At 38.5% G+C, this 12,732-nt stretch overlaps 1 protein-coding gene across 4 annotated transcripts in view; it reads right to left on the minus strand.

Annotated features, from left to right (window-relative positions):
* The window catches only part of GPHN (gephyrin), a 352,857-nt gene that overhangs the window by 202,851 nt on the left and 137,274 nt on the right, over positions 1-12,732 (minus strand). Inside the window, exon 1 of one of the 4 annotated variants that reach the window (XM_058655545.1) lies at positions 4,546-4,699. The exons of the other annotated variants lie outside the window; for them this stretch is intronic. Within the exon in view, the coding sequence (XP_058511528.1) occupies positions 4,546-4,698 (153 nt within the window). The 5' untranslated portion in view covers position 4,699. Of the gene's footprint in view, positions 1-4,545; positions 4,700-12,732 lie in introns of those variants that run through there. 4 annotated transcript variants of the gene reach the window in all.

The following is a 12,732-nucleotide window of genomic DNA, read 5'->3' on the forward strand; positions in this document are numbered from 1 at the left end:
TATGTTGTTAAAGTAAGTAACTCCAGTTGAATATCAGAAAAAAAAATAGGTTTCTAAAACTTGTCCGAGGAAAAGCCTTAAAGGAACTGCATAGAAGTACTGAGCACTAATAAAAACTAACTGCACTCAAGTTGGAAGACTTCAGTACAGAGAAGACAAATAAATTCCTAGTTCAGATGATTAATCAAGCCCATGATAAAAAGTAATGAATATGACAGAACTTTCTAACACCAGGAATTCAAGTGAATGTTAGTTGACAGGAAAAATTAAATTCTGGAACATTTTTTAAGACTAATATGAGTTACACCTTAGAAAAGTCCTTCACTGTGCTTGCAATTATCTCCAACAACACTTGTCATCTATTTATCTTTAGTCATTCTCTACTGTTCCACTCTCTAACAAATCTGTCTTTAGGTAATGCTCTTTAACAGAAGCTACCACTGAAATCACTAATCAGTCATTAAATGCTCTAGGCTTCACAATAAAAGAAACTCTTCCTTTAAATCATTGTAAGTATACCTCAGCCAGAATGAGATTTTCATATACATGACATTTTAATTTTTTTTGTTAATACGTGCACTATAACTGTTTGCATTCTGCTCAACTACTTCAATAGTGGATTACAATATTAATAGTGAAGTATAGTATGAAAATCATAATAGGATAACAAAGAGATTACTTTGTAGTCATTTGTTAATTCAATATTTGTTGCTATGAATTCAATTCCTGGTTTGTTAACTTTCCTGGAAGAGAGATATTTATCAAGAAATCTGTTTTATGTTTATCGTCTATAATCTACTGCTGCTGTCATAAAGTGGTAACTGGTATTCCAAATAAGTAAGTTGAAAAACACATTTTCAGTCCCAAATTCAGGTCATAAATTCACCACATATTTCCAGAGGCCTTCACATACAATGCTTTTATGCCACCAGGTGCATGAATTTTTGCTCATCTCCACAGCTTCCATATCCTACAACTTGCCACAAAGTAGGATTTTCCGCATATTTCCATGTATTTGGCAACAGGAGGACTTTTATGTTAGTCACATAGATTCCAATTTCTGTCCTTCAGGGGATTATTTAAAAATCATTTTTGTTTGGGATTTATAAAACAATCCTGCATTCTTTTTTTTCCAGATGTCTTTGCTAATGTTTTCCTCTTTTTTTTAAATTTCATTTCATTTTATGACACAGTACATTTTAATTTTCAATGAATGATGCTTAGAAGAGCTGAATGTATTTCCTCATATGCAACACTTAAGTATTTTCAGAGCCATTATTAACTACTCAAGTTTTAAACTTTTTGGAGACAAAGTCAGTTTCCTCTGTAACTTTTTTTTTTATCGTGTAGAACACTATGGTACAGATTCAACTTAATTGACATGTTTACTTAACAGTCACACCGGTAACTGCATGTGTATATCACCTGAACCACAGTCCTGTAAGTGCTGAGTCTGAAACTGTAGTTTTAGGTCCAGGAGTCTTTTCAGAACAGTCTCTATAACTAGAAGTCTGGAAATCCAGGATGAAGATTATTTAAGTGAAAGGAAATCTGGTTAGCATTGGTTCTTCTAAATGTGACCTGGTTTCCTCATCTCAGTCATCATCACTTAAATAGTGCCTTTCAAATGCCTAGCTTCTTTTTTTATAAGCCTACATTATTTCATTTCAAAGACATGCTATGAATCTGTCCTAAAATTGGTCTTTAAAAATATTTAAACCTTTTTTGTTTGTTATTTTAACCTCAATTTTCCTTTCACTCTTTTGAATTTAGGGTCTTCTGATTCTTAGAATGTGTTTCTAGAGCCTTTCTAAAATTTTATAATTTCTTTTGCTCATAATATAGTATTTTGAACTTGTCCATTTTGGCATATTAATTAGTAGTTTCTCTTATCTGTCTATTATCAATTTAAATTTCTCTAAAATAGACAAAAGTATTAAGGGATACCAAATTCACTTCTTGTTATACTAATCAAGAGAACTGAAATAAAGCTTGAACGAATGTTTACAGCAGTATTACTGATAATGGTAAAAATGTGGAAACAACCCTAATGTTCACCAACAAATGAAGTAGTACATAAATTGTGGTCAACAAACATAATGGATTACTAATCTTAAACAAGAATAAAACTGTGATATATGTTGGACAAAACCTGAAAACACTGCTGGGTGAATAACGTACAGAAGGCCAAAAGCTGCATGACTATCCCTTTTTTAAAACAATCCTTAAAAAAGTTCACGGAAAATGTGGATGATGTAAAAATTTCCCATCAATTAAAAGTGTTTTGGACCCAAACAAGCCTTTTTAATTGCATTTCCCCATGAATTTTCCAAAGTACCTGTGCATGAGTCATCTAGCATATGCAAATTCATACACTCAGACCTGTTAGAATTTAACAGGGCTGAGGGAGAGAATAAAGGGAAAATTCCATGCAATGAGTACAGATTTTCTATTTGGAATGATGAAAAAGTTCTAGAAACAGTAATGAGAGTTAGTATTAATACCACTGAATTCTTAAGATGGTTAAAATGGCAAATCGCTACACGTTATGCCTTTTTTTAAAACAAAACCTTCTAAAGCATTTTTGTTGACTTTTCTAGAGCAATCTTTATTTTTTTTTTAATTCAAACTGACAAATTTTATTACTGTTATTAAAAAGAAACTTGAAAAAAACTTTTCTCATACTTTTTACCCATACTCCCAAAATTGGTCACTCTCCTTTTAAGTTTCCCCTTTTATATAATAACAAGATAACATTCAATAAGATATTCAGCATTGTCCACACTGAAACAACGATGCGGTGGGTTAATGCACAGGGGACACTTCACTTCCATGCTTGGACGTGTGCATGTGCTCACACGTATCCTGCTTTACATTTCCTTAGGTTCTTGAAAATCCTATAAACTTTTTTTCTCTCTTTCTTATGTTTGTTCCTTTATTTAAATATAAATAAAACTACATGCCTTGCAATGCAAGTAATTTTACATTCCAAGCTATTTTTAGATGTCAAGTACTCTGCTAATAATGGGAAAATACCAATTTCAAAACATCACACCATAAAGGAAAAGGCAGTTTAAAAGGAGGGTAAGATAAACATATCAAAAGGATCTCTAAAGAACTGATATTATATAAAGTATCAGGAGGCTGAGAAATGATATTCTCAAAAGAAAAATGGAGCAGGGTTGAAAGCTACTTTAATCTGAACTACAAAGAGCCGTAAGATCATTAAATTTATTATTTCTCAAGATGTCATTTTAAAAGTTTCAAAAAATTCTATGGTCTTTCTAAAAAGGATAAAATTAAAACAAGCAAGTTGCTTTCAGGAAACACTGAATAAACGAAAAATAAATTAGGAAACAAATGTAGTATATGGAAAACTAAAAGATCTTATACATAAGGAATAAAACATACTTAAGATATGATATAAAAAGATAAAAGCTAGTATGATTAATGATTTAGGAAAAAAAATACCTAAACAAAGAGAAGAATGTGAACTTATTAAAAAAACAAAAACTAAGAATGGATGGTGGTACTAGTTTTAAAATCTCAGTTTAGGTTAAACTGGACCAGGCTGTTACAGCAAAGCATTTCCTATTTCTAAAACAAATTTAGACAATATGCAGGCAAATTTTCCTTGGAAGTTAAAATCTGATCAGGGTTACAAGACAACAGAAGAACAATGCCAGTGATTTATTAGATGGAAAGAATTGTAAGGGAGGCATGGGCCAATGTGTAGGTGGCAGGTTTATAGGAGATGGACGTGTCTCACATAAATGAATGGGGCAGCCACGGCCAGCACATAGGCAGTAGTCAAGCAAACTCAGTCAGCAATCCAATTCAGTGGTACCAGGCAAGTGAAGATAAAGAGAAGAAATGCTAACAATCTGTACCTACATACAACATCACAGGCATGGATCGCGCAGGGCAAGATCAGGCAGGCAGAGAGCAGTGCACTTGGAAGTCCAAAGTATAGGGGAATGGTTTGAGAGCAGAGACAATGGTGGGCAGTCTAAAACGGGTATGGCGGTTATCAGGTCATCTGCTGATGGACACAGCACTAGTGAGTGAAGTATGTAAATTGCTCCACAGATGAATTAGGTGAGGCAAAAAGTAGAACAAAATCCAAAGGCAATCAAGCAGGAAGACAGAACCTTAGAGAAGCAATAACAGATTATCAGAGGCAGCTGGGTGGTGTAGTGACAAGCTGTCAGCAGAGAAATAAAACACCATTCAGGAAAAGAGAGAGGCTGAGAATGAAGCAGTCTCCTGAATTAGGTGTCTTCCATCTAGGAATTGGTAATCAATAAATTGCAAATGAGAATCCACAGGAGAACAGCACACAAATGGAAACAGCAGATGGATCTGAACTCTACAGCCCAGGGATACAGAATGACCCTAGAACATAGATACATAACAATCCACAAGGAAATTAAACAGATGGGAAAAATGAGCCCAAGCATTTTTTTTCATGATGATAAAAGAAATCAAAAACACTAAAAATTATTAATCTGGAAATGATTGGCTGGGATTGAAGTCTTCGCTTACCCCTTTCTGGAGCCCACAAAATGGGAATGTTGGGAATTTCTGCAGCAGAAAAACAGAAGAGAAAAGGGATTTCTGACTCCCAGTTTGAGGAAAGCAGGTCAAATTTAGGGCTGTGTGACCTGGTTCGAGGGAAAAGGAACCAGGCTGAACCATCTCCCTTCCTCAGAATCAAGCCACTTCTGAGGTCTGGGAGAGGTTTAGGAAGCCCACACCCCATCAGTTCCCACAACCTCCCCTTTCACACTTACCTCCAGTGCAAACAGATTCCAGCAAGGAGGTACTTGGGAAAATTAACTCTTATGTCTACATCATGGCAAAATCTGAAGGCAGACAACTAATAGTACTTTCTGTAAAGGTGAGGGGACAGATTGCTAGAAACTACCTACCTCTTTGAAAGCGGGTGAAGAAAGAGTCAGGGGGCAGTAACACCAATCAATACGTAGTAATACCAGCAAATAGCTTGGTAGTCTCATAAGTGTCATGGATTTTAATTCCATTAATATATTCACAACTCTAAAATCTGTAATCCAATTGTTCTCTCTGAATCACTAGATGTGATTCAACATCTGCATTTATATACACAGGGTAGTTAAAGTTTCCATGACCAAAGTAAATCTCTTCGTCTTTGGTTTTCCAGTCAAAATGTAAGCCACATCAAGTTATGCCTCTGCTCCATTACGGTGCATTCCAGAAACGTGGAAAGTAGTTACCATAACACCACGGCTTCTGCCACCTACTCCCCTACATCTCTGCTCAGATTTCACTTAAGCAATGTTCTCTTCCTTAATGGTTGGCCATATTTAAAATTGCAAATCTTCCCTGCCTGTACCACCCATCCTCTATCCTTGGTTTACTTTAATTCATAGCACTTATCTCCAACAATACACATTTTACTTGTTTTCTTATGCCTGTATTCTTTAAGGTGTAAAGTCCATAAACGGAGGCAGGGATTTTTGATTCTGTTCATTGCTGTGGTCCCAACCATTCCTATGTTTGTCAGGTTTGAGTCTATACAGCACTAGCTTTTTGTGGGGTTTTCCTTTCTTTACCTTAAAATTTCAAAGATAACTCCTCCAGGCCCACAAATGATGAGCAAATCACTGCAAGATAGGTGTGTTTTAAAAATCATCCAGTCCGGGCCTGGCAGCGTGGCCTAGCGGCTAAAGTCCTCGCCTTGAATGCCCTGGGATCCCATATGGGCGCCGGTTCTAATCCCGGCAGCTCCACTTCCCATCCAGCTCCCTGCTTGTGGCTGGGAAAGCAGTCGAGGACGGCCCAATGCTTTGGGACCCTGCACCCGAGTGGGAGACCCGGAAGAGGTTCCAGGTTCCCGGCTTCGGATCGGCGTGCACCGGCCCGTTGCGGCTCACTTGGGGAGTGAATCATCGGACGGAAGATCTTCCCCTCTGTCTCTCCTCCTCTGTGTATATCTGGCTATAATAAAATAAATAAATCTTAAAAAGAAAAATCATCCAGTCCATGGGCCAAATCCTGCCCACTGCTGATTTCCTGATCTGGCTTATAATTTAAAAATGATCTTTATGTTTTTATATTATTTAAAAATAAGAAAAAAGAATTACAATCTGTAAAATCTAAAATTACATGAAATACAAGTTTAGCCTCCATAATACAAGTGTTCCTGCAGCACAGTCAGTGCTGCCTTCGTTCTAGAGGGCTGGCAGAGTTGAGTAGCTGTGACACACGTAGCCCATGAAGCCTAAGGCATTTCATATTTATAAGGGAAAGTTTGAAAAAGGCAAATTAGAACCTACTGTTATTATGTTTGTAACTATTACCACAATGTATCTTTGAAGGAAACTGGACACTGTGATTTGCTTTCATTATATAAAAGCAGCCCTCTGGTTCCTCTAATATCATTTATTTCTAACAGTGAAATTCATTCCTCTACTCCACGCAGCAGCCCATCTTAAAAGACAGGTGATAGGATTGTTAACTTCTAATATATGGTCAAAGGGAAGGAATGAGAGAGGGAACAGTGCTCACAAATGGACTGCCTGACACAGTATAACATAACTAACTGTAACTGCTATGGTGTGGATCTCTTTTCAGTCTTTTCAATGGAGTTACTACTAAGGCAACCTTATTACAGTAGGCAAGGTTGTTAATATACCACAGTATGAAATCATAATTCTAGACACTGTAAGACTCTGTTATGCTTACATAATACTAAAAACTATTTTCTCATTGATTGAAATATCTACAGTTTTTAGGAACAGTTTAAAAGTTTTATCTTACACGTAGAGACAAACATATCTATATCTATATCTATATCTATATCTATATCTATATCTATATCTATATCTATATCTATATATATATCTATATATATATCTATATATATCTCCATCTATCTATCTATCAATCCCTATATCTATCTAGACAAAGAGTGAGAGATGCTCCCATTTGTTGGTTTGCTCCTGAAATGCTCCTGATGTGTGAGGGCTGCAGCTGAGAAGTGAAAACTCCATCCAGGTGTTCCACATACGGGGCAGGGACCCAATTCCTTGATCCATCACCACTGCTTCCAGGGTGTGCATTGACAGGAAGCTGGAGTCAGGTGCTGGAGCCAGCTACTGAAGCCACACATTCTGATAAGGGATAATGGTATTCCAGTTCTAACCCAGGCCTCATCCAACAGGCCAAATGTCTACCACAAATTTTTAAAATTTGCAAAACCCTATTCAAAATAATTTCCTAATCAAAATTGACTTAGATTTTTCTCCCATAAAAATCTCACACTAAGGACTATTACATGCAAAGATAAATTATTTGCTGATTCAAATCAACAAAGTTGTGAAGTAGCTCAGGGGAGACACTTAAATTATCCTAATGGCTTCTACCATGAACATACTATCTTCATTCTTTGTTGAAGAGAATAATTTATTTTCTTTTACATGAGTTCCTTCTAGTGTAACCAACTATTTCTTTTGCTTTTTTTGCCTGAGATCCTTGGTCTCTCTCCTCCCACGCCCCTAAGTAAAGCTGACAACAGTTATCCTAAAACGTTATACTTTTAACAGCTTTACGGTTTCTTTTTCTCAGCACCTTTTGAAACCACTTGGATTGCCTCTCAAAGTTCTCACCTGTACCTCATTAATGATGATTTGAAATGATGACTCCTCCATCCTGTAACAGTAGCCATGCTTTTTCCAGGTTCCCAAGTAAATGACAGTGATAAATTTATTATACTCACTCTAAATTATTTATTTGACTCTACTTTCTGACTCTGTATCAGCTTACTTTACGGCAGACAATAACAATATTCTGCCCTCATTTATATAGTGATATTATCTTGAAAAGTTCATAGTTTTTAACAGACATAAATTCACTTAATATCCCTTATTACATTTTCGTGAAAAAAGTTATTCTGTAAATGATTATCTAATACACAGAGAAATATTTCAATTCTTGATTTCAAATGATGATAAAGAAATAAATATTATGAAATTTTCATTTCTGGGACTATATCTCCAGATAAATCTGCTTACAGAATTTACAACTATAAGATATTTAATGATATCCCGCAATCAATGTCTTAACATGTAAGATACCCACCCCCGCTCCTCCCCGCACCCCCCAAAAAGAAAGAAAAGCATCATGGTATGCCAGAGTCTTAATTTTATTAGAGGAAAGGCTCAGCGGCGTGGCCTGGTGGCTAAGGTCCTCGCCTTGATCCCATATGGCGGCTGGTTCTAGTCCCGGCAGCTCCACTTCCTCTCTGTCTCTCCTCCTCTCAGTATATCTGACTTTGTAATTAAAAAAAAATAAATAAATAAATCTTTAAAAATTTTTTTTATTAGAGGAAAATGAGTTGGAAGTGTGAGTTCAAGATTTTATTAATCTGATAAATTCAAGATATAATAAGTACTTAGAACGTTCTTATCGATATTTCTTATCCACAACTACATTTGTGCAGTTTAGGTGGTAGGGTTTTTGTCCCTTTTAAAAGACTGATTATTTACTTGAATGGCCTGCTCAGAGAAAGAGAGAAACAGCTTTCCTTTGTTGGACAGCGCCAAACGGAAGCCAGAAGTTTGGAACTACACTCAAGGACGCCACCATGGGTAGCTATAGGTCAGCAAGCCACTGTGGTCTTCCCCAGTAGATGAGAACAGATGGCCTGGATGCTAGGGAATCTGCTACCCCTGGGGAGAAGCAGAGCAGCCAGACTTGAACCTGCACTGTGCTAATGGGACACCAGTATCACAGTGTCCTTCAACCTACTGTTTCTAGAAAAACAACTTTCTTTTTAGAGCGAAAGCTCTTCTTATTCATATTACAAATGACAGTAAATATTTATATGGAAGGTAAGTATTGTTTTTAGTGCTTTAGTTCCATGGGTTTAAATAATACAACTGTTTATAAAACAAGAATTATCTTCAAGTTGCATGCAAGAAAATTGAGGTATGGAAAGTTAGGTTGTAAAAAGCAAGAGGTGCATGTGAAATTTAAAACAAACAACGTAAATAATCCGTGTTCTTCAGTACTAAATTATTTAGCTTTATATATAGTTGTCTAGACAATAACATTTTGTAGTTAGAAGCCCAAAACAAAGAGAAGTTATCATAATTTGTATTAATATTCATTTGTAATGTTTACTCAAGATACAATCTTGCTTTGCTATGGGGGCCACATACAAGCAGACAACATACTTTGGTAGAGAGCAGACATGCAACCAGGCATATAAAAAATTGAAGAAGAAATTTTATTTGTGGGTTCTTCGGGTATGAAATTTTTAGTCTGGCCTCATCTCAAAATTTTGAACTTCTGAACGTAAGCAGCAATGTAATTTTTCCCATTTACTGTTGCTATGCGGAATACGAACTGCTGTTGTTAGTTTTAATTGTAAAATCACTGATTTCTATATCTATCTAAATAGTTTGATTTTATAATTTTCTACTGTTACCAATATACAATGAGGCTTTTCTTTTTAATACTGAAAGAGAATTTATGTCCTATGCAGTTATAAATGGTAGAAAGAAATGAATTTAAATTAATACAAAACTAATAAGATTTAAGAGAAAAAAGTACAATATTTCTCCTCAAACATGTTCATAAAAAAGAGTCACTGGGTCACTGTTATGGTACAATAAGGGCAAAAGTCACTGGGTTACTGTTATGGTAGAATAAGGGCAAAAGAAGAAATTGCAAGATGAAGGGTCAGGCACAATGGCTCAATCTCATCTTGGACGTGCTGGGATCCCATATGGGCATTTGTTAATGTCCTGGCTGCTCCACTACCCATCCAGCTCCCTGCTTGTGGCCTGGGAAAGCAGTAGAGGATGCCAAAGCCTTGGGACCCTAAACTCCTGTGGGAGACCTGGAAGAAGCTCCTGGCTCCTGATTTCAGATTGGCTCAGCTCTGGCCATTGTGACAATTTGGGGAGAGAACCAACGGCTGGAAGATCTTTCTCTCTGTTTCGCCATCTCTTTGTAAGTCTGATCTGCTATTCCAATAAAAATAAGTAAATCTTAAAGAAAAAAGGAAATTGAAAGATGAAGGTTTTAGTTTCAATATATCTTTAATGGATTTATATTGCTGGTGATGGCACTGCAGCTTAGCAAATAAAGCCACGCCTGCCATGTCAGCATCCCATATAGTGCCAGTTCATGTTCCTGCACTTCCAATCTAGCTCCGTGATGATGGCCTGGGAAAACAACAAAAGATGGCCCAGGTATCAGGGCATCTGTTACCCATGTGGATGACCTGGACGAAACACCAACATCCTGGGTTTGGCCTGGTTTAGCAGTGGCTAAAGTGTATTTCAGGAGTGAAATACAGGATGGAACGTCTCTCTCCCTTCTCTTTGACTTTCTGTAACTCTTTCAACTAAATTTCTAGTCAGAGTATGGGGGTGCAGGGAGACACAGAAATGGAAGGAGACGACAGATATAGAAAGCAAGCAACACCTTGAATACGCTGTTTCACTAAACAAAATGACTGTTGAGTGGCCACAACAGCTTGGGCTGGAGAGGCTGAAGCCAGGAGCATTGAACTCCATTCAAATATCCAACATAGGCGGCAGCAGCCTGCTGGGGTCCATGCGGTGGGTGTGGAAGACACGAAGGTGTGAAGAGTACTGTTCCACTGCATGGCAAGGCCCAGGGGATGTCTCTACAGCCACCTGAAAAGCAGTTCCACCTTCCTGAGCATGGACACTGGACCACCCTGTGGAAGAATTATGTAATCTATTCAGCCATTGTTTGCTGATGTGGAGTTGGTTTTTTACTATCAGTGTGAGCTTGGAAGTTGATGCTGCTGCTAAGTCTTGCCAAAGGGCCTTTTACAATTCCTGCTGCATCTGTCTCTGCTGCCCCCATTAGACCATCCTTGATCTTTAGGTTCTCCTTTTGTTATGATGTATTTCCTCCCTTATCTGATTCAAGATTAAGTTGTAATAGGACTGTGCTACTGATTGATACACACTGTCTATTGAGAACTTCTACTTAGAGCTTTAAGTTAGAACAAAGGGCGGAATTATCCTTGGAAATACCCACTTGACCATGACATAAAAAGTCTGTGCCAGGGCTTGTGATTGCTTCAGGGCCCAGCAGCATGGTCTAGCAGCTGAAGTCCTTGCCTTGAACACGCCAGGATCCCATATGGACACCGGTTCTAATCCTGGCTGCTGCACTTCCCATCCAGCTCCCTGCTTGTGGCCTGGAAAAGCAGTCGAGGACAGCCCAAAACCGTGGGACCCTGCACCCATGTGGGAGACCCGGAAGAGGTTCCTGTTTCCCAGCTTCGTATCGGCACAGCACCGGCTGTTGCGCTCACTTGGGGAGTGAAACATCGGATGGAAGATCTTCCTCTCTGTCTCTCCTCCTCTCCAATAAATAAATAAAGGGGACAGCTTTCTTGCGTGGTCTGTTATGATCCTGAAATTTTAGTAGTCCGTTTCTTTTCTCTCTATGCCTACTCCACACACCCTTCTAGAGTTCTGAACTCGGCTGCAGCTGGACTACAGCAGCAGCCCAACTGCTTGGGTCAACTCCCACTGCTTTTACAGGTGCATTAGCAGGAGCTAGAGTGGAAGTGCAGCAGCCAGAATTCAAACTTGTGCTTCACATGGACAGTGGCTTACTTTCCACTGTTTATTCTTATGTCCCTTGCTCATAGATCTTATTTTCTCCCTATTGTTATAAGGAATGTCTCTCTCCTCTCCTAAAGCTGCCACCTGAGATGTTGGCATCCCATATGGGAGTCATTCAAGCCCTAGCTGTTCCACTTATGATTCAGCTCCTTGCTAATGGACTAGGGAAAGCAAAAGTCTGGAGTGTTTAGGTCCCTCCATCCACACGGGAGACCCAGAATGAAGTCATGGCTTCTTGCAGTTCAGCACTGGCTGTTGTAGCCAACTGGGAAGTGAATAAGCAGACAGATGGATCTCTCCCTCTCTCTCTGTTTGTGTCTAACTCTTTGAATTGTTGTAAAGAAATACTTTGGCTGGTGCCAGTGCTGTGGTAGTGAATAAGGACATCACCTGTGGCACAGGCATCCCAAAGGGGCACTGGTTTAGGTCTCAGGCTCCAGGGTCGATCCAGCTTCCTGGTACTGTGCCTGGGAAAGCAGTAGAGGATGGCCCAATTCTTGCAAACCTGCACACATGTGAGTGACTAGCATGAAACTCCAGGCCAATACAGCCATTTGGGATATACAAAAGCAGGCAAAGATTTCTCTCTCCATCTGTCCCTTTTTCTTAACTCTGTCTTGCAAATAAATAAAACAAACCTTAAAAAAAGAAATATTTGGCTGAACATTTCAGGCAAAGATTTATATATATGGTCCAGGTTTGTCATGTGACTATTTTAGGAGTTCATAAACTTTATTTATTTATTTTTTTGTTAAAAAGATTTATTTATTTTTATTGGAAAGGCAGATATACAGAGAGGAGGAGATACAGAGAGGAGGAGAGACAGAGAGGAAGATCTTCCATCCGATGTTTCACTCCCCAAGTGAGCGCAACAGCCGGTGCTGTGCCGATACGAAGCTGGGAAACAGGAACCTCTTCTGGGTCTCCCACATGGGTGCAGGGTCCCATGGTTTTGGGCTGTCCTCGACTGCTTTTCCAGGCCACAAGCAGGGAGCTGGATGGGAAGTGGAGCAGCCAGGATTAGAACCGGTGCCCATATGGGATCCTGGCGTGTTCAAGGCAAGGACTTCAG

The sequence above is a fragment of the Ochotona princeps genome, chromosome 26, assembly GCF_030435755.1.
Source record: "Ochotona princeps isolate mOchPri1 chromosome 26, mOchPri1.hap1, whole genome shotgun sequence".
Taxonomy (NCBI): domain Eukaryota; kingdom Metazoa; phylum Chordata; class Mammalia; order Lagomorpha; family Ochotonidae; genus Ochotona; species Ochotona princeps.